The 23,512-nt window shown below is 39.4% G+C and overlaps 1 protein-coding gene across 1 annotated transcript in view; it reads left to right on the forward strand.

Annotated features, from left to right (window-relative positions):
- Positions 1-2,140: 2,140 nt before the first annotated feature.
- lonrf2.L (LON peptidase N-terminal domain and ring finger 2 L homeolog) overlaps positions 2,141-23,512 on the forward strand; it is a 37,714-nt gene continuing 16,342 nt past the window's right edge. The window contains exons 1-3 of the mRNA XM_018247095.2: positions 2,141-4,115; positions 20,847-20,965; positions 22,091-22,213. Coding sequence (XP_018102584.1) covers positions 3,347-4,115; positions 20,847-20,965; positions 22,091-22,213 — 1,011 coding nt within the window. The 5' untranslated portion in view covers positions 2,141-3,346. The remainder of the gene's footprint in view (positions 4,116-20,846; positions 20,966-22,090; positions 22,214-23,512) is intronic.

Consider the following 23,512-nt stretch of genomic DNA (forward strand, 5'->3'; position numbering starts at 1 on the left):
ACCAGCATCATGCGTGTCCTTTTATTTGTCGCCGGTTCGTGACGTCATTGCGCTGGCGCAGATTCATGACGTCATTGCGCCGGCGACAAAACGCCGGCGCCCCTACCCACATGGCGGCCATGGACGCCGCCATCTTGGATGCGACGGAGGTCCCATCGAATGGGCCACTATGTAAGTCTTAAAACTGTAATGCACTTTGTGAGTCCGACACTGCAGGGTTGCCAGGTCTAATTTTCAAAACCAGTCAAAATCAGTTTAAAAAAAAAACACCCAGCTCCAAACTAGCCAAGAGTCACTTCAAAAGTAGCCCAAAAATAGCACAATATGTGCAGTGGAAAAAAAAAAATTAAAAAATAAATATATGTGAAAATACGTCTTTTTCAAATTTTCACCGATTTGCAAATTTTCCCATAAAGTGAAATGGGACAGATTCGCCTGTCACAAGGGGTATAACTACAAAGGGGGCCCAGGAGGTATAGGGACCCGATGAGGCCCTAATTCATATAAAATGTCAATAAATATTGGTAAAACAGGTCAACCTATAGACATTTTGGTCGCCACAAGATTTTTGCCCCAAAATTGTATGCAATAGAGAAAAGTCACCAGAAAACGTGAGAATGCTTAAGATGGACGGGAGACTGGGGTACAGGGCCCAAAATGAGGTAACTTAAGACTTCTACACAAGTCAGTCCCATTGCATGCTGCGTATTGTAGTCTTACATTAAACTTGGCAGTCGGCAAATTGTTAAACAAAAACTGCATTAAACAACATGCATTGGGAGAGGCAGGCTTAGCATATTAGGGCAACAAAAAACTTTGGCTGGTTTCCAAAGTACAAACTAGCCAAAGGCTCAAAAAGTAGCCCAAATCCGTACCTTGGCTAGTTTGTACTTTCAAAACCCTCCTGGGCTTAATAGCCCAATTTGGCTGGAAACCTGCCAACCCTGCGATGCTGGTATTCCAATCGGGGAAAAGGAAGTGTTTTTGTTAAATAGGTGTGGTATTTGGGGGAGTGGTCACAAAGTAGGTGTGGCACAAATTCCCTTTTCTCTATCCGTCTATGATTTTCGAAATGTTAGAACAATGATCCTCAACCAGTAGCTTGTGAACAACATGTTGCTCTCCCACCCCTTGGATGTTGCTCCCAGTATCCTCAAAGCAGGTGCTTGTTTTTGAATTCCAGGCTTGGAAACAAGTTTTAATTGCATAAAACCTAAGTATAGTGCAAAGAAAAGCCTCCTGTAGGCTGCCAGTCCACATAGGGGCTACCAAATAGCCAATCACAGCCCTTATTTGCTAAGGTGGCCATAGATGAAAAGATCCCCTCGTTTGGCGACATTGCCAAACAAGCCGAACTTTCCCCGATATGCGGGCATGGCTATATCGGGGGTAATCTGAACGATCGGCCCTATGGCTGAACGATCAGATTACGATGAGAGCACAATGGGCTCCAGGATCGGTCGGGACAAAATCAAACCTGTCCGATCGACCAAACGACTGATCTCCGCCGGACGAAAAATGTTGGGACTCTCCACACGGTCTGAAAAACGTACGAATCCTCGATTCGTACGATAGGATCTTTGCGTCTATGGCCACCTTTACCCTAAGGGACTTTTTCATGCTTGTGTTGTCATCCAAACCTTTTTACATTTGAATGTGGCTCACGGTAAAAAAGGTTGGGGAACCCTGTGTTAGAAGGTATGTGGATGTACAAAAGGAGTGACTGATAGGAAAGCGGGATTTGCGTTTATTTTTATAATGTTACCTATTATTGCCCAGTGGGCAACTACCTTGCTTGCTCTGTGCAGTACTAATGTTTGAAACGCTATAAATATTTCATGCACTGGACCAAATATTTTACTGCATATATCTACATATTAATTGGTCACTTAATGGGAAAGCTGGGCTCCATAAAAAGACTGTTGACACCTAGTGTGCTGAGTAATCTCTCCAATGAACCTTTTATTTATTGCCAGGACAGTCACAACTCCCCCAGAGTCCAAGATGCCCATTTAGGCGGATCTTTGGCTGCCCTTGTAATAACACGGCTTCAGGCTGCACAAACAGAAGCTCAGTGGGATTAGATGCAAGCCAGTATTCGTAACACGTGCCACACCGGTTATATAAAGAAGAGCGCGCTCAGTGGGCGGGGAAATGCTCTTTCATCACGTGGCCTTACAGTGTAAATGCCCAGGGAAGTGCGTAGTGATACACTATAACAATCACAATGCTGCACATACCGAACTCACACACACACAGCCCTACCACCCTGTGCATGGATCTCCTTGCGCCAAACAAAAGGTCCTAGACCCTTTGAGGAGCTCCGAGAACACAGAACGTCGCAGAACGATAACTCTCACCCTATGACCGCTTCCGTTTTCATCTTTCAAAAGCCACGACTACAAAACCAATACTCATTCGATATACATTTTTAATTGGCACTGTTAGCGGTGGCCTTTCTCTCAAAGTAGTCGGCTGACTGGTAAAGCTAAACACATATCGATTCAACGACGAACAGAGATTTTAGTATTCGCATTATTGTATGGCCATTCTTAAAGACACCATTTTGCAATAATGTTAACTACATTGTGCACTCGCTAGGAATATCATCGCATCCCTGGATTTCCCTGTTTGGAACGCTACAAACCCTTTAAGAGGCCTGGCAGATTTGAGGACGTCACCGACCACGCCCCGTTTTCTTACGTCACCAGCGCAGACTCCAGACCTGATGTGAGGGAAGGCAGGAACTCGGGCAGAGGCTGGCAGGCAGTGAGGGGAGGGGTTGGCCCCATTGGGGTGTTGGTGAACTCTCTAGCCCCCCTCCCTCTCTAGAGTTACTTACCTTGCACCAGTGAACGTGGAGATTCCTTACTTGCTCCGTCCAATAACCCGTAGGAGTGGCATAGGCGAAGCTCATTGCTGCCTTGAATATTTCCATGTGACTGAACTGGTCGGGTTCCTCCGGTTGCCAAGAACATTATGGAGAGCAAGAAGGGTCCCTTATTCCCGTCATAAAGAAGAGCCAGGGGAGTATGTGGCAGAAGTGAAGGCAGAAATGCAGTGGCAACAGGAGCAGAGTGCTTGGTGTCATGCCCGTGCCTGGTCTGGTCAGTGTCCTACAAGGAATAGCTGCAATTCCTAGCGACTGCTGAGCGTGCAAAGAACAAAGGAGAGTGTCGAGCGCCCCTCACACCGGGGCTATAGCTGCTCCCTGTCACACGTTTCCTCCCAGTAACTCCTTCAGTGTTCCCGTGTCTGTCCCGGAGACGCACTATCTCTCTGCCTTCTGTTGTTTCCCAATGTGAAGAGCGGCGGGAGCATGTAGAGAGCCCCGGGCTTGTACAACATGGAGGTGGGGCCCGTGCAGCAGCAGCAGCAACAACATCCCCCAGAGCCTTTGCCAGCGGCCCCCCCAGGACTTGGCTCGGAGATGCTGGGGGAGATGCTGGGGGTGGCGGAGGAGGCTTATAGGGCGGGTAATTTTGAACTGGCAGCGGAGATTTATGGCTCTGAGCTGGAAGAGCAGCCCCATAGATTTCTGTGGCTGCGCAAAGGAGACGCATTGGCACTAGCTGGCAGGGTGACAGATGCCCTGGACTCTTACACAAGAGCGGCCATGCTGAGCCAGCTTCATCCCGACGAACTGAGGGTGCTAGTGGGGAGCATTGCACGGCACATACGAGAAAAAGAGCTTGGGCTCCCCTATGCCCAAAGACAGGCTGGCACCGCTCCTCCGCAGCTCTCTGCCACCCCTCATTCACCGCCGCCTACTGAAGCCACCCCCATTGCTGATATCTTCTCGTGCCCCATGTGCCGGCTCTTGCTGCTCGACCCTGTCACCCTCCTGTGTGGGCACACATTGTGCAAGAGATGCCTGAGTGCCAGCGAGCCGCTGCAGTGTAGCCAGTGTGGTGGCGACAAGCTGAAGGGCAAAGCGGAACGGCCCCTGGCACCTGTTATGGATTCCAAGGTGAATGTGGTACTGGGCAGCCTGCTGGAGAAGTGGCTGAAGGAAGAGACTAAGGTGCGAAGGCTGTCTCTGGAAGGGCAACTTCTGAGGGAGAGCAGCGACCTGATGGGAGCCATGGAAAAGTACAGCGCTGCACTGGAGCTCGGTAAGTGTCAGGTACAAGTAACAGCTGCCACTTTACCTATTTGCCTATTTTCAAGATGACCTATAATTAATTGGTTATCTATACTTTTTCTTTCGTGTAGCACGGAAGAGGGGCTGCCTGATGGACTCCAAGGGATGTGTGGGGTGGTGGGCTAATTCAGATTCCCCAGTCATTTAACTTCTGCATTCTATTTGCCATTTTTTGCCTCTGAAAGAACAAGCTTGTAGCAGTTTCTTTTCATATGTTTTGTTTCCTTGTTGTGAATACGTGTTGATATAGTCTGCATAGTAGACCATAAACTAATAGATCTGCTTGTTTGGCAAGTTCACCAAACAAGTGGCTCGTCCCCTGATTTGGTCAGTCACTGGGACAAATCAGGCTGATGTGATTGTTTGGTTTTCAGGCCTATTTAAAACCTTGTGGGAGAGGACCACATCATCAACATTTATTTATATCATCAGTAGTTACACAGCACTTTACTTTAATTTAGAACACACACGAGTCTTCTAATAATTTGACAAACAAACAATGTTTACAGAATACAAATGGGATCAGAGGGCCCTACTCGCAAGACCTTACAATCTAAAGGATTAATTAATGTGCCAAGGCAATCTTTCGCCCCAACGGTATTTGTACCTTTCCTCATAGATATTAATGGCAATAGAATTAATGGCAATTATGGTCAAATCATATCTTTTGTGAACTGTCAAAATGTACTTCCAACATAAACACAAATAATAGTTGCTTATCATTTATATAAGACCACTAATGGTCCTAAGGTCCTTATAGCAAGTTGTTCAACAGTTCCAAAACTAAGTTGATTAAGAGGGTGATATTTACAATAAGTAGAGGCTATTGTGGACACACTGGGTAGTGTTGATAGATCCAGGATATACAGTAGAAGACATAAATAAACTCTCTTCAACTTTGGCCTTCCTTGCAATACTGTTCTCTGACAAGGTCGAAGCATTATATTTTTATTCCACTTGTATTTCCTTACCAACTATGCAGCTGCAAAACATTGACTTCTCTGATTTAAAAGAAAGCTGAACCATTTAGCAGACAGGGTAACTAGTCATATCTTTTGTAAACTGGCAAAATGTATTTTATAAGGTGAACATTTTTAAATCACATTTTACAGAAGTTTGTGTCCCACCAATTTCTCTATCAAGACATTTGAAAAATGTTTTTGAGCATTATTCGAGCATATTTATGAGTACAATTTTGTTGTATATAAAGGATAACTAAAGACTGGATGAATTTGAAGTAACTTTGATTGCAGAGGGCTGCTAAGTTATTTCTAATTTACAGCACCCAAAGCTATTAAAATTGTGTCTCTTCTCTGTCTCTGACTACTCAAATTTCTTATTATCCTAGGGAATTGTATTAGCAGTTCAATACAGACTCAAAGTTGTATAGCAGAGGTGAAAGTGCACAATGTACTTTGCTAAATGCTTAATTAGACACATGCATAGTTGTACTGCAGGAGTATAGAAAGTAACCTGTGTAAGTAGTGTCCCAAACCTTCTTTACTAAATAGACCTTGCTTCCATATATATATATATATATAACAGCTTTTGAAACACTGACACAGTTCTGAAGGCTGATATTCTGTTTTTGATATACAGTATAGTGATTACAATATTCATATACAAGTTGTTTTGATATATACAGTCGTAATATGCAAGATATTTGTTGCTTTGCTTACCCAAGGTTGAAATGTCATTGACAGTTTCATTGCATAAAGCTTGCTTTATATTTCACTCACTTAAGAGAAAGATCTACAGCCTACATTTATTGCGGATATCTCCCTCCCATATGCTAGTTGAAGAAGTGGGCATGCACTCCAGCAGCCATTACAAATTGTAGAAAAAAAAAATACTTTATTTCATTTTGTTAAAAACCGGCATTAGCCTGACGAGTTGAAATGTGTCAGGCTAAAGGCTTTTTTTAACAATATGAAATAAAGTATTTTTTTATCTACTATTTGTATTGGCTGCTGAAGTGCTTGCCCACTTCTTCTACAAGGATTGTTACCTCACCCCAAGCTACAGGTCTGGGGCAATGGACCTGGGCCACTGAGTCGTTTATGATTTGAGGTTTCTATTGTTAATTCACATTTATGCGACGGCCTGGGGTTTTTACACCTGGGCCTGTGATCAGTTTTGGTTGGTTTAGGATTAAGTAGAGCTTTTTTCTGTTTTCCTACCATATGCTATCCTTGATAGCATTCTGTTATTGAAATAGTAAGTGCCTTTTGCTATTTCTCCCAAACTGTACATACCAAGTTTTAATTCTATCGCTACAGTTGATCAGATTGCTTGGTAATTTATTGCAAGCAGTATGAAATGTGTCTATCCTTTGGCTTGGGCTTTGCCATTAATTCTTTCTTCCCTTTGTTGGCGCCCTCGTTTAATGCCTATTGAATGACTGAGTGGGACCTACTGGAGCAATTCATTTAATAAAATTGCTTTCTGAGTTATATAATGACCTGCCTGGCATAAATTGAAAAAGGCATGCATTATATAGTGAATAAAGTACCCCCTCTTGTAAAATATAAGGATATTATAAGTTACCGAGGAGTTTCATGACCATGTTTTTATACAGGTCATGGAACTCCAAGGTAACTTATAATATCCTCATATTTTACAACTGGGGGTACTTTATTAATTATAATACACAAATTTTAGTGAGTCATGTGACAGAAATTACATCACTACTCACCGTTTATAACCGATGACATCCCTACTCACCGTTTATAAGGATATAATTTACAAGATATTCATGGCTTTTGTGTATTATACAGAATTATAGGAGAACTCACTGAGGTGGAGAAATTAATTATTCAGCTGTAAACAAGCCAATAGGGGTTTGAGTATTTTGTTATCTCACTTTATTAAAAGCAAATCAATCTTGTAACTCCTACCCCAGTGGGCTCTTCACATCTTTATTACTTTTCTCTTTCATTCTCCATCTGTCTCTTAATGGTTTACATGCTGCACATTTTGTTTTCAAAATGTATGACATGCGTAACTGTTGTTTCCGTGTTCATTGTGTAAAGTTAAAAAAAGACTGACATTATTCCAGCAGAGGCATCGCAGAGAAGATAGTTTTGAGTCAAAAGTACAGTGAATATAATGTATTAGAATCTTCAGATGATGGCAGTAATATCTGTTAGAAAAGGGTTTCTCTCTTGCGGCTGTAAAAACATTACAAAAAATAATTGATGAATGCCCTGTATAATTCATTGCCTATCTGACAATATCAATGGAAGAGTGTCACTTCTATTTGTCAGACCTAACATATATATAATTACTGCCTGTAAATGAATTACCTGAGCACTGTGTGATTTGTTCTCTTTACTTCTTTATATTAATCTATATTAGTTGCAGGTAAGAAGATTGGCACGGACTATCGTTCATCTGACATAGGCTATAATCTACCAGCTTCGTTCTTTACAAGTTTCTAGAAAGATTTTCATTCATCCGGGTCATGATATACTTTAACCCCTCCAAAACAGGCACAATTTTTAATGCATAAGAAACCCAGTTAACGTATGGGGGGGTGCTACAACCACATAAAAGTTTGGCCTACCTTTTATAGACCTCTGCAGACCCTCTGAAATCTGCTACTCTGACCATGCTTTATCTGCAGCCTAACTCTGTTTATAGTTACACGTTTGCTTTCATTATTTTTGTAATTCTGCCAAAATGTGCACTCTCTCTTTATTTACATTTCTCTGTGTTTGTCTAAAGGAAATGTAGCTGTTTTAGCCTTGCTTTAGCTTCAGACTGGCTTTCTCTCGCTGGTGGTAAAAAAAAAAAAACTTGATCTGCCAAATGCTGGACATGGCATAGGGCAAAGATCCATCTTGTGTATGCAATGACTGGCAAAGTAACCTCATTTAAACAGTGTAGGACATCATGGCAGTAGGGGAGACATTATCTGTAACGTTGGTTAATTATTTTAATTTGTTTTTAAATTAGTTTTTTTTAATGAAAAGGCCACACTAACTTTACATAAATTGTCTTATTCATGCATATTGACTTGCTTGTTTATACTCATTCTATCTATCATTAACATGAAATATGTTATGGTTATATGTTTTAAGTGCATTCAGATATTTTAGCTCATAATATACCTGCTTTTGCAAAATATAAGAAAGTTACTGAGTATTTTTGCAACCATGTTAGGGGGGTACATCATCTCACCCTCCCATACAACCGATTCAGCTAAGCATCATTTATGTTGGAAACTATGTCCCCACCAATACAAAACATAAGGATATTAGAAGTCAATAGGTAGTTACAGGACTATATTAAAGATAATTGAACTCTATGGTTCAAATAAAGCTTTCTAGGTTTTACTTTGTAATGACCTCAATAATCAAACAATTATACGGAAGCTTAAGCAAGTTAAATTGCAACCTTCTTTCCTCTTAATGTACAGTGCGTCATAGACTGCACAGTAATCCCGTTGTGCTACTTTAGCCGGATTAGCAACCGCTAAAATGTGTGTCAGGAGCAGCTGCTTCCAGTCTGTATTGACTGTGCACCAAGTACTGAAGTTAGCTCCTTGCCTCCAGTCATTTAGATCATATTTCACACGGGTTAGGTATGTTAAGGTTATATTTAAAAGCTGCTTTTCATATAGATTATATAAATAGAAAGGTTTCTATATAACAAAATTTCTGTCTTTTTAATGAGTTTACAAACTACATGATGCCTGTCCTCTGTCTGTAAATTTCCATAAACTGAAATTATAATATGAACATATATAGGGAAAATACAGGTCCCCAAATCTAAATTAATTTAAGGCTATAGTCACCAGATACTGGTTACATACAGGGCTGATACATATTAAGAAGCCAATCATTCACAACTACCTGCATTGTTTTGTCTGGAATTATCCAATACTTCCTGAGTAGTGCGGGTTGACTCGATACCCATAGGTCGGGCGGGTTTGGGCTGCACTCATTTGCAGGTCGCGGGTGACCTTACACTGTCCGCTTCCGGCTTCTGTTTTTATAGGACGGTGCTCACTCCGCCCCTTTTGTGACATCGGCAGGCCGTCGTGGACCTAAAATAGAGGGTGGAGGCGGTTGCGGGCGGGCTTAGGTTGCGTTGGGTGCATATCGAGAAAAACTCGACCCGTACATCAATATTCCCGAGTGTTAAGGGAAAACTATGCCCCCAAAATGAATGCTTAAGCAACAGATTGTTTATATCAAATTAAGTGACATATTAAATAATCTTACCAAACTGGAATATATATTCAAGTAAATATTGTCATTTTACATCTCTTGGTTCATGTGACCTAACATGTCTGGTTTGTTAGAAAATTGAGCAGGAAACAGTGCGCTGTTGGAATGATTCACTTAAATACCTAAAAGTAGGAAGAGAAGAAATCCCGATAGTGTATTAACCTTGTAATAAGGGTAACTTTCACTACACGATCTACTCACATATAGTGGTCAGGTTTTGCGCATTGAATGTTCTAGTGGCTCTATCCTTGGCTTAGTCGGTCGGATTTCAGTAGCGGTACCTAACGGGAAAAATCAGGGATAGTGCAGAATCGCCGGCAAGTGAGTAGGGGAGGGTGAGAGTTCTGCTTACCGGAATGGTTTTGGTGCGGCTGCCTTCTTCTATCGTTATGCCGGTCGGGTAGTGAGAAATCCACCAGTTCTTGATGTAAGAGTAGAAGGCTCCTGTTGCAGACAGTCGTTGCAATTTCTGCCGTACACCGGAAGTGCGGCTCTTTTCCTCATGGTGAATGCTGAGGAATTCAGTGTTTATTCTTTAATTCAGCGTTTATTCAGCGTTTATTCTTTAATAGTTTTCCTTTAATAGGAAGATTTAGTGATTAACGGGCCTATAACATGTGTTGACTTTCTGCTCGTTGAATTGTTGAATTTTGTTAAAAAAATCTGTATTTTCATTTGCCAGAGCCCTTGGGAAGCACATTATGAATATGTAATATTGAAAGCTTAGTTTTACACAATAGGGCATTTGAGGACTAGACTGATTAAAATAAGCTGCCTGACATTTCTGTTGGATATTTCATTCAAAAGCTATTGCAGATGATAAAATGGCTGATAATTATATAACCGACTCCCACATGGTACTAGGAAAAAACTGGAGTGCCAGCACAGTATTTTGCTGGTGGAGCAGGCAGTGGTCAGGCATGCAGAATGTGATACCCGTCTTGACATCAGCAGTAATGTCACTGAGAGATCGACTGCAATAGGCTACATCAAGAACAGTGCTGCTTTTGTCAACAATGACAAGTCCCCTCTCTCTGTCAGTCACTATTCTCTGTACTTTCCTGTAACTTTTAAATGCTGCAAGAAAGTAGCTTATACAGTACCCAGCCAAGATGTTGATGAGCCACTTATTTAGCTTGAGGGACTATCGGACACTTTCGTGCTAACTGTGCATAATATTAATGTCTGATCAGCCTGTTGCTTACACAATCAGAACAACTGCATGATTCTCTGTGTTTAAAGTTAAATCTTCTGAAAGGTTAGGTTCTGTTTCACTTGCTTTTCATTTACAAAATTTCTGGATAATTTTTTTTCCGATAACTGTATTATGCATTCCAACAAGTTCTAATATAATGTGCTTCCAAAGGCAGTCTATGTACGGTTATCTAAAAAAGAATAGAAGTATGCCTGTTACTGTTAGAGATAATGGCCACCACACAATGCCCAAACTTCTTACACTGGATACTTGTAATAGTCGCACATATCATAAATAAGCATGTTTGGGATAGGGAGTATAACTTCCCACTCGTGACCACACCTGAAAACATAGCCTTTGATAAATAAAATATCTGGTGCGTGATGCAGCGCATAGCATCGCCTGTCACTGCTCCCTTACCTGAGCATCATTAGGAGATGGGTAGGGGGGATGAGAGCGGACTCCTATACAGGCAAACAAAGGCAGGGCTGTATTATTGAGGGTGGCCGCTGGTACTGTGCTGTGAAACATAGCGAGGGACCTCAAGCAATTCATTTATGCTGAAACGCATTGTGCAAAGTACAAAAAAAATTCACTTTGCTCCATACCTTCTTGTTTGCAAATTACCTTAAATAGTTTATTTATTTTTTTGCACATTGAAAGAAATTACAGTTATAAGCAACTTTCATATATATCTATCTATCTACCTTAAGAAAATGTTCAGCCAATTGTAAATATGTATGCAATTGAAAGCAGTGCCTGACTGACTGTACGGTCTCTGCACTCTGACTCCTGAAAGACTTGACTCCTAACTAAAGAAGTAGGCTAGAAATGTTGTACATTTATGTTTTGGGCTTCTATACCAGCCCAAGACAACCACAGCCCTTTAACAGCGAAGATCTGTGCCAGTGAAGATGCCCAAGTAGCCCTCCATCTTCTTTTCTGCTAATTCACTGCACATGCTCTGTGCTGCTGTCAGTTACTGAGCTTAGGGACCCACTCAAAATATACAGTACACATAGAATATAAATGTCACAATATAAGGTTGAATAGTAATTAATACATGGCAGCACTGAAACCAGTGCAACTAGCATCAGAATTTAATAATCCGCCTTGTAGCATCAGCTTATGTTACAGGCCAACCTCATTTTCTGCTTGTAAATTTATGAAGACCCCTAAACTTTGCTTTTCAACAGCCACTCAGAGCCCACTGAGCATGTCGCAGACACTTTCCAAAATGGTGACCCCCCCCCTTGTGAAAAAATTGAAATCCTAGATCATTGCTGAGAAACAGAAACTTTAGGCTGGTGCAATAAGTTAAGTATATAAAATATGGCATTTTTAGCCACATTCATTTTTCGGGTTTACCTTTACCGTACAAAACTCAATAAATTGATATCGTTCATTATAAATCGTAAGTTTGATCCCAGTTGGGGCATATTTAGAATTTGATGATGATGCACAGTTAATCTAAGTAATAAACCTGTGGTTGTCTTTAATATATAACCCTGCTCTAAATAATTTTGTAATGATGTAGTTTCTGTCTGAATGGATTGACCTATTTCTAAACAATTTCACATGCTATTTATGCTCAGCTTAGCGTGGGAAGAAATGACCAGAGTTAAAATTATTAGCTGCGGGGCTAATACGTTGGATATGTTTGTGTTCCTGACACCAAAGACTAAGCTTTTGCCAATGTTCAGCCATGTGTATTTTGATGCCAGGGTACAGATTATAGTGCTTGCATCTATATGCTCTCCTTGTAAAGCTGGAAAGTACAGATGTATGCACACCTACATCAACTCTTCTGCAAAATGCACCTGATTTATCAAACGGGTGCACATTTTGTACCTGTATTTAAAAATTAGTAGCTAGCTGCATTGTACGACAGTTTTTATAGCAATTGTAATTACAATGGAATACTAGGTAAGAATGTAGAAGACATGGCAAATTGTACCAATATTTTGTACTTTGAATGCTACCCAGCTTACATTAGTCCTTTTATGTTTCAATACATGCACTTGTACTTGCTTTATAGCCTCACAGTTTATAGTTAAGTATTATTATCCCACATTGTAGTTGTGTCGGGATTATTCAGGCTCCTCATTTCATGAATTTTTGAAACATGCCAAAATAACAAAACAAAGAACAAAATGTGTGTTTGCTGTTAAGTGTTAGTAAATTCTATACACACACACACACTGACATATTTACTATCGATCTGCATCTAGTGGGCTAAATGCAATTTCAAATGCAGCATTTATCTACAGTGTAGTGCATTCCCTATGATTCCAGAATAAATGTGGTCACCAGTAGGAGATGTGCCTAACACAATTCCTGGAGTACATCAACATAGAGGCAGTTGCTCTTGCACTTCAATGCTAATTATACACAATTGAACTGAAATAAGTCCAGTTGGTGTTATTTCCAACACAAGAGTGATGTGTGTGCCCCTGCATCAGTAGGTGAAACATTTTGAACAGGAGACTGGAGGAAGGCAGCACTTTCTAGCATGAAGGCCACAGTTGAGCATAGAGGGTAAGACTTGAAAATACCATTTATGTATTTTGAAATGATATGTTAAAAAAAAATAGCTAACAGTTTTTTCCTTCATAAATGTATACCTTTGCCATAGCCGCTGGATACAGTAAATGAGTCGCTGTATATAGATGCTTTTATCTTAAAACAAATACATTGAAAAATAAGTCATTCAAAATCATCATAGGAATGAGAGTGCCAACATTTTACTCTGGTGGACTGTGGTGACCTCTTATGTTATAACTACCCCTATAAACTGCTTTTGGTAGAAATTACATTTCTTTGGGTAGATACCTAATTTACTGGCGATAAGAGTAGTTTACGAATTAGCTCATAGAATGTTTGTTTATTTTTGGTTGCTGAGTTAATTAAATTGTTGTTAAGTATAGCACAAAAGACATTTCTGCATTGGAAGAAAGCCAGCTTGAAACTCAATTGACTTTGGAAAAAAGATCAGGTAGGTGTAATTGCTGATGTACAGACTAAAAATTAAAACAAGACGGAAACGACCACATGGTAATATTGAATAGGAAGATAATATTAAATACAAAACAGCTAATTTGTAAGTTATTTGCAGTAGACCAATAATTTCTGGACAAACCTTAATTATGTGAAAGGCATCATTATGTGAAAAGTAAATCTTAGTTCCCATCCTTCAATGCGGGCAGTGCCCCTTCTTGTATAAGGAAAGGTGAATTTTTTTTCTTTTTTTGTAATTATGGTTTTTGGTCTGAAGGCACAATTAAGCTCGTTCACTAGAGACCTTACTAAGATGGCATGGGGCACAGAAGAGCATCTGTGTGCTGGAGGTGATGAGATCGCTACACGTAGCTGAAGGAGTTTTAAAGGGGTTGTTAACCTTCAAAACATTTTTTCTGTTGCTATTCAGTTGCTGTTTAGGTTTTTTTTAACCATATTTCCAAAATTGAAGTTTAAAGTTTAATGTTCATGTCTGGTCTTTCAGTCTGTCAGCTCAGTAATTCATGTGCAGATTCTGAACTGTTACAATTTGTTAAATTAGTTGATACATTTCTCAGTTGATACATTTCTCAGCAGCATCTGTGGAATATTAGCAACTACTGTATCAATTATAACAGCTGCCTTTAATAATTTTGTTCAGCAGGGTTAAAGACAGAATGTATTAACTTGGGGGAGTTATTTATTAAAGGTCCGATTTTAGAGCTCTGTGAGCTTTTGTAGCCCTCGAATGAACTCACAACTGGAATAGTTTCTAATTTAAGAAAAAACTCAAATGTAAAAAACTCAAATCAGTGAAGTTGGGGTGAAAAACTGGAATACTCAAATTGATGGAGTTTTCGGTGAAACAAAATTCGAATCCCTTGAGTTTTCTGGCGAAACTCACTGAAAATCTGGAACATCATGAAGGCTACAAATATCTTCAAATGGTTTAAGATACCTCTGCCATTGACTTCTACATGACCTTGACAGGTTTTAGATGGTGTATTTTTGGATTTGAGCTATTTCCAGCTTTGGGGTATAATAAATCTCAAGAATTAGAGTTTTTTTCTTTTTAAAAAAGACACAGTTTAAGGTAATCCTGGAGTATCTTTAACTGCGCATGCTCCGTGTCTACAAACTGATCGGAAAAGATTCAGAAGATGGCACCTGCTAGCTCCCCTGAGCATTTCTGCTTGTAGAGGTTGGCTTTACAATGAGAGACACTGTTCATTGAAAAAGACTCTGTGGGGAGGGAGCAGAGAGGTGGCTCATTTGATGGCTGTGGATGGGGACTTTTGTCTGGGGGAGGGGGTTAGTTGTCCTTTAAAGGAATTGTTCAGTGTAAAAATTAAAACTGGATAAATGGATAGGCTGTGTAAAATAAAAAATGTTTTTAATATAGTTAATAAATAAAGCCAAAAATGTAATGTATAAAGGCTGGAGTGACTGGATGTGGAACATAACAGAACACTACTTCCTGCTTTGCAGCTATCTTGGTTTACACTGACTGGTTACCAGTCCTTAACCAATCAGAGACTTGAGGAGGGCCACATGGGCCATAACTGTCGCCATTGAATCTGAGCTGAATGCTGAGGATCAGTTGCAAACTCAATGAATAGATATGTACCATGTGCCCCCCTTCAAGTCGCTGACTAGCTCAGAGTTATAGAGCTGAAAAGCAGAAAGTTGTATTCTGGCTATTATGTTACACATCAAGTCACTTCAGCATTTATACATTAAATATTTGGCTAACTAACTATAATAGAAACATTTTTTATTTTGCACAGGCTATCTATTTACCCAGTTTTTATTTTCACACTGAACTGTTCCTTTAAGGGTGTTATTCAGTTTCCATATTTACTCTGTGACACAAATGAAAGCAGTTTCACTGTTATTTTGTGACTTGTTGGAAAATTGTCTGAATTAGGTGAGAGGTGGCTATGTGTGTAATAAGATCTAAACTATTTTCAGTTGTAATAACTTGTGTTATTGCTTTTTATTGCAAAGTCTAAAGCTGCCTGTTTGTCCGGTACATGGAAAGTGAATTACTAATCAATTTAGCTGCATGTACTGGTAGTCAGACTGGCTGTTATAAGCCCAGGTCCATGTATATGGGGAAACATACACATGGTGGGAGAGTCATTTATGCATTCAGCTGATAAATACATGTACACTCAATGTGATCTTTAGCTGAATGGATTCACCAGTATTTCTGACCAGAATCTGCAATTTGTTCACAAATGTATTTGCTGGGGCCTGAATGTACGGGTCAGTGTTGCTGAACTGATCATCTTCATCTGCTCATGTGTATCAAACTCTATAGTTTTATACTGTAGATGGCCCATTGTTTGTTAGACCATTGACTGCATTTTTTTTCCAAGCAGAAACAGCATAGTGCATCTGATATTTTCAAAATTAATACATTATGGAGCCATTAATAGTAAACAAGGTGTATTGGCATATTGCCTGCTTTGAGACAAAAAACATGTGATTTAAAATAAATACACTTTCACCTCACAATAGGCTTGCTTTCCTTCTGCAGGAGAGGATTTTGTATTCACGTTTTACATGGAAACGTGATTCTCCCCCTGCTGGTCCATCTGCCACACGTGTCCTTGGAAAGTAAATGCAGGCTTCATAAGGTTACCTAGAGACAGGATTGTAAGAGTCTTATAGGCATTGAAAAAGGATTTGCATGAACTGCTGGTGTTTTTATGTAATTTCTAATCTGCCATTGCCTTTGCACATGCTCAGAGCATCATTGGAGAAGATTAAAAGGGGAGTGAGTCTGTTTATCTTTAATAGCTGCTTTGCTGAACCAAGCTTCATCTGGGGGAAGAGGCAGCATGATCACATGCTTCTATAATCTTCAGTCATCTGCTCTCCAGTTACAAAATACATGCGGCACAGTATTTGTTTTTCATGCTTTTTTTTTAAGGTGAAGGTCACTGTCCTAACAATATATTTCTTTTAAGTGGCAGATTTATTAAGGTTTGAGTTGTGTTTTCCATGGTAATTCGAGTTTTCAAGTTTTTTTTGTCAAAACATTTTTGGGTAAAAAAAACTAGATTTTTTTCCGCATTTATTATTCCCTGACCCTGGAAATAGCTCAAATCTGAAAATACAGCATCTGAAACCTGTTAAGGTCATGTAGGAATTAATGGAAGAGGACCCTTAAACCATTTGAAGATGTTAATAGCCTGTGTGATTTTCCAGTTTTTTTTCAGAGGGTTTTGCCCGAAAACGTAAATGATTCGAGTGATTCGAGTTTTTTTCACCAAAGACTCGATCAATTTAAGTTTCCGAACACCATTCGAGTTGTGAGTTCATTCAAGGTATAAAAACTCTAACATTCAACCTTTGATAAATAACCCCCTAAATGTCTGTTGCTAGGGTTCAATACAAAATTCCTCAGCACACCACTTACTTGATTTTCAAGGGTGCATACACTTCCTGGCTGCTTCAGAAACCAAATGGTATCCAGTAACTTTGTATGGAAGGAACACACTTATGGCCAATGCCTTTTCAATCCACTTATTGCAGCAGAAAAAAACAGCACTTTTTCTGCTGCAATAAATGGATTGAAAAGGCATTGGCCATAAGTGTACTTATGTTTTTTCTTGGGAAAATTAGAACTATAATGCCCTTTGCAGTGTTTTTCAGATTGTAAAATGAATACAAAATAACCTTGCTGGTTTCTGGGTTGGTATTTTCTCGGTTGTCAGTCACGCTGTTCTGCACATGAAATTACTTGTGAAATCTTAAAGCAAATACAGTATGTCCTCCCTTTTGTTGTATCTCTCAAGGCCTGAAGGCCTGCCTGCCACACCCACTATATTTAGGACATGATAGCATGTTGGTTTTCCAGTTCCTTCAAAAATAGCTTACACTGGTTCATAAGAAAAAGCATACTTACCGTAAAAGGAATTGAGGTGAAAATTAAAAAAATAGTATTGACAACATTCCTATTCAAATGAATTCCCAGCTGTGGGCGAACTTGTATTTGTAAGATGCAATAAACTACTATACTAAAAGTTACATATACCGTATATACTCGAGTATAAGCCGAGTTTTTCAGCATCCAAAATGTGCTGAAAAAGTCTACCTCGGCTTATACTCGGGTCAGCGGGCAGTAGCTGAGATTGCAGTCACTTTCAATCATTCCTATACCAACAGTTCACTTGGGGAGAGACTGCAATATCCCACAATGCCCTCTGTTGGTTTTATGAAAGAATAACAGTGCGCCCTCTGTTGGTTATATCAAAGAATAACAGTGACTGCAATATCACACAGCACCATCTGTTGGTTGTATCAAAGAATAACAGTGACTGCAATATCACACAGCGCCATCTGTTGGTTGTATCAAAGAATAACAGTAACTGCAATATCACACAGCGCCATCTGTTGGTTGTATCAAAGAATAACAGTGACTGCAATATCACACAGCACCATCTGTTGGTTATATCAAAGAATAACAGTAACTGCAATATCACACAGCGCCATCTGTTGGTTGAATAAAGGATTAACAGTGATGGCAATATCACACAGCGCCATCTGTTGGTTATACGAAAGATCAGTGATGGTTTTATGACACACAGCACTCTCTGCACAATTCTCTGTCACCATCAACTTTGCAAAGAAGTCCGGTCGATCGCTGGGGGAGTCTCTTTGGCGGAAGGTGCGCTGCTGGGAGACAGGGCTGTAGTTGTGTCTAGGCTTATACTAGAGTCAATAAGTTTTCCCAGTTTTCGGAGGTAAAATTAGGTACCTCGGCTTATACTCGGAACGGCTTATACTCGAGTATATACGGTACTATTTAAGCGTTCTCTGTTCTGCTTTGCTAATTTAGTTATAACATCCTTTTTCATGTCGGTTGTGAGTTGTTGGCAGTCCTGTCACAATACCTTTCTATTATGTCATGCAGGAGTCTGTACAGCTAAGTTTTGAAATCATTTTTAACATTTGGGCTTTCTGCGTAGGTACCAAAGTATATTTTACTACCACATGATAGTGATGAGTTTCCATTAATGAAAAAATGTGTTAAAGGAGAAGGAAAGGCTTTATCAGAAAGGTCTACTGTATATAAATACAACAGTAAACCCTCAAAGTAATGCTGCTCTGAGTCCTCTGTCAAAAGAATCACTGCATTTCTTTCCTTCTGTTGTGTACACATGGGCTTCTGTATCAGACTTGTTTTCAGCTTAAACCTCCAGGGTTAGGGCTTGAGCATGCTCAGTTTGCTTCTCTCCCCCTCCTTCCTCCTGCTGTAATCTGAGGCCTGAGCTATGACTGAGCAGGGAAACTCAGGCCGTATGTGATGTCACACCAAGTGAATATGGCAGCTGCTATCCTAAACAAACAGAGAGCTTCTAGAGCTGTTTCTACAGAATAAATAGTGTTATAGCTTGCACTATTGTGGCTAATCTATTGACAATAAACTGCTTTGATACCCTTCCTTCTCCTTTAAAGAGGGGACATTTACTTTTTTTGATGGGGGGGGATCATCCCTTTTACTTTTGAAAATGAAACCTGTATTGGAGCACCGTAAATGTCATATAGTCATACGTGCTTACAATTATATTTTATTTAATAAACCAATTTTTTGTATTATTAGAAGTAGTGCTTTACTATTGTAAACTGATCTGAAGGTGGGCAGCCCGTTGTAATTGCACTGCATAGTCTATCATTTGGTTTTTCACTGTTAACAAAAAATAAGGAACTTTATTTGCAGTTTGCTTTCAATGCCAATAAGGTGTTATGTTTAATACTTTCCTGTATCCTTATGCTGCATTCACAAATAAAGTCACGACTTGTGTTAAGTATTAATGTATGATGTAGCTTAATAGCTGCTAGCTTTCTAAATATAGAATGACTCGCTTTGGAAAAATAATATTGATTGAAAAGAACAGTATTGTCTTCCTTTAGAAACATAAAATGTGCTTGGTGTACTTAAAATGGCCTTATATTTTTAAAGGGGTAGTTTGCCTTCAAGTTAACTTTTAGTATGTGATAAAAAGGCCTGTTCTAGCAACTTTTCAATTGGTCTTAATTTTGTATTTTTTTGGAATTATTTGCCTTCATCTCCTGCTTACTTAAGGCTGTCAAATATGGGTTACTGTCCCCAGCAGACGAACATTTATTTTTCTTCGAGGCTACAGTTTTATTGTTATTGCTTTTTAATTGCTTATCTTTATATTTAGTCCCTTACTACTATCATATTCCAGTCTCTCTTTCAAGCCACTGCTCGGTTGCTAGGGTAAATAGGATCCTAACAGCCAGATAGCCGCTAAAATTCCAAACTGGAATTGGAAACTCAGAATTGGCTATGCCTGTCTACATTATACTAAAAGTTAAGTTAAGGTAGTGAACTCCTTTAGAGGGGTTGTTCACCTTCCAAACTTTTTTTCAGTTTATTTCAGATTGTTCATCAGAAATAAATACTTTTTGTAGTTTAAAGGCACACTGGCTATCGTCAGGCTGTGCAGATCTGCTCAGTGCCCAGCTTCATTGATTGGAATCTGATTTGAATCTGATCAGCCTGTGTGCAGTCAGACACAGGCTGAGCTCAGCCCAAATATGCTTGCTGAAAACAGCCGCTGACAATAGCCAAAGCGTTTAATGACCCTCAGGGATTCTGCTCAGCAGAGACAAAGATAAGAAATGTATCAACTAAATGTATCCATTTAGAACACTTTATAGAGTCGGTGGGGTGGCCCTCCCAAAGTTGCTTCAGAAAGACATAAGAAGTTGAAAAATAAAACTTTTCAGTTTTACCCTTTAACGGCAACAGAAACATAGCAGCAACATTTCAAGTGGATCCCCATCCTTCATCAAGCCTAATTATTACCAGCAACACATGAGTATTATACATTTAAAGAATGCTGCAATCTAGTGATATATCTCCATACTCCATTCTCACTACACATTTCACCCTATATAGTAAAAGCAGGGTATATATTTTCCCTCTAAATCTATTTTTAACATGAGTTCATTCAGCTGGGGCTTTGTTAAAAAAAAAAAAAATGAATAAATACTATACCCTATTCGACAGATTGAAAGGAAACCAGGTCTTTCTTAGCTTGCTGATATATATATATATATATATATATATATGCTTGCTGATGTGGGTAAGATGGATGGATTTTACAATCTGTTGCATCAGTGTCCAGTCATAGAAATTACAAAGCTATGTTAAGTTATCTAATGCTTTGGAAGTGGGGAGGTAGTTTCTAGTACTGGCTGAAGTAAAAGTGATTTTATTTCCCCTTTTCTCCAGCTCCCTGTGACTCCTGGTTAGCAGCTGAAAGAGCAGAGCTGTATTTAGCCATAAAGAACTTTAAACAAGCCTTCAGTGATGCTGACACTGTCTGCAAGAAGAAACCTCTCTCGCACAAGGTGAGGCAAAAGTAACATAAAAACTTTTATTCTTGATGTTGATCCATAAACAACATGGGAAAACATAGCTGCAGTTGTGGCAGTTTTTCTGAATTAGCACCTTTTGTATTCACACACAAAATTGTGCAAGCAAGCTGTGTTTTGTGTCACAATAAACATCCAGAGCAGGCACAGTAGCACCCTTGTATTTAATATCTTCTTTGAGTTAGGAGGTTAGTACAGGGTTCCCTTTTGTAAACAGATGGTTCCTTCCCCACTTAGCAAATACAAATTCACACAGAATTTAAATGTACTTAGTCTTTGCCACGCTTTCCTAAATTAAGTATCAAATGTTATACAAAAGGGTCAGCTTGTTCATTTCTATGAGCACAGAAACAGACAAAAGTCCAAAAATGGAAAGAATGATTATCTATCCTTTAGCTTCTCAAGGCACCCCTACTCGTGTTGCAATTTGTTAATAAATGGAAAAATAAAGAAACAGGACAAACTGCAGAAGTAGCTGCTAGTGCTTTTTTTTCGAGCTAAACACTCTTTGTCAAGAGATAAGAGTTAGTCCAATGTTCTCCAGTGTTTTCAGGGACTGGATCTTTGAAAGTCCCTGAAGCTATTTTAAATTGGCATCAGTGAAGAACCATATCTGACCTGACATCAGTCTGCCAAAAGGAAATATCAAAGCAGAACATTAAATCAGACCAGACACAAGAAGAAATGAACACAGGATACTGCACAATAGAGAAATTCAGTGATGGACACTCTTTACTAAACCTGCTTGTTGGAGATCATTGGCTTTTTACCTAATTATAAATAAAAACATTACAAGTGTATATATAATGTATATATAAGAATAAAGGATCCCTACTTTTAGAACATTAAAATAGACCCAAATATTTATTTAAATATCAATCTGTAGATCTCAAATGGACATGAGCGTGCAGTAATGTTTTTGTCAATATGCACATATTGTACTAACTTCCAGGCAAGTTATATTTCTCTTTGAGAAGATCATGAACTTTTTGGTAAATGTAACCTTGTGTGCTTGCTAACATTAGAATTATTTTTTAGAAATCTTGGTACAAGATGGTTTGTTGATGCCTTTTAAAGCATGTCATGTTGCTCTGTGTACAGGGACATTATGTGAAGGCGCAGGCCCTTTCTGGGCTAGGAAGGACAGAGGAAGCTTTGAAGGAATTTCTCTATTGTGTTGCCTTAAACCCTGAGTGGAGTTCAATGAAGATTGAAGCTCAAAAGGTATTTATTTAAAAAATGTTCCTGAATTAGGTCACTGCCTGTTTGATGGCGCACACAAGCGTTTCTTTCGGGAATGTATAAATGTATAAATGCAGGTCTCTAAAGAATGGTGAGATGCTGTATCCATTTTGTGTATCCAACTGTAAAAACTAAAGCAACAATACAGTACTTGCAAAACAGGCAGTACATAAATGCCCTAAATGAATACAATGTGAAGATTGTCATGGCACTTAAGGGTCAGTAAAGAAGGATTATGGGTCGAACCGAATATATCCCCCTGACAAATGCACACATGTTTAATTGGTTTTTAATTTTTATTTATAGTTTTTTAAATTATTTGCTGTCTCCTTCTCACTCCTTCAAGCTTTCAAATGGGGGTAACTAACAGCCCACAAACTATTGCTCTAGTAGACTGGAGAATGTTATTTTCATTTTGTGTTACTTATCCTTCTATTCAGGCCTTCTTATATTCATATCCTTTTTAATGAAAATACTGCCTGGTAGCTAGGGTAATTTTGTCAAATGTACAAACAATGAACAATTGGATTTGCTAAAACTACCAGTCCTTTTCCTTCTGCCAATCTCAATTTAGTCAATTTGCGTTGGTTAGGTAGCCAGCAGTCCTTTGTGTCCCTTAACCAGTCGATCCTGGTTAATAATTATCTATGGGTTGAGCGTTCCTAGGAATTTTCAGCACTTTCCACAGCTATCTTTTGCTGCCCAATATTTGTATAGGGGTCAGTTTCAGGAAGTGGAAGTTGCAGACAAGCCAGTCAGTTGTGACGGGGGCATGGCTATATTAGTGATGTTTTCATTATCTGCTAGCATCAGTTTTGATGCATTGGACACAATAGCATTAGGTGCAACCCACCCCCAGCAACAATGTTGGAATTCTGAGAGAAATACACTGCATTGTGGTTAAAAAAAATAGGCAGTTTCATTTACTGGTGTACTTTATAGCCCTGTATATGATACAGGAGTTACTGCTGTACTGCACATGTGTGTTTTTTTGGCATCACAGTAATTGTGACCAAGTTGTGTAAAGGTGGCCATACACGGGCAGATAAAGCTGCCGATATCGGTCGTTTGGACCGATTTGACAGCTTATCTGCCTGTGTATGGGGGCTTCCGACGGGTCTTCCTGATCGATATCTGGCCACGATATCGATCGGGATGGTTGGATTTTTAACCGACCGACCCGTCGGAGCCCCATGGCGCATCGTAATTCGATCGTTCGGCCATGCGGCCGAACGTTCGAATTACCCCCGATATAGCCATGCTGTTTAGTGGCATATCGGG

The sequence above is a fragment of the Xenopus laevis genome, chromosome 2L (assembly GCF_017654675.1).
Source record: "Xenopus laevis strain J_2021 chromosome 2L, Xenopus_laevis_v10.1, whole genome shotgun sequence".
Classification (NCBI taxonomy): Eukaryota; Metazoa; Chordata; class Amphibia; order Anura; family Pipidae; genus Xenopus; species Xenopus laevis.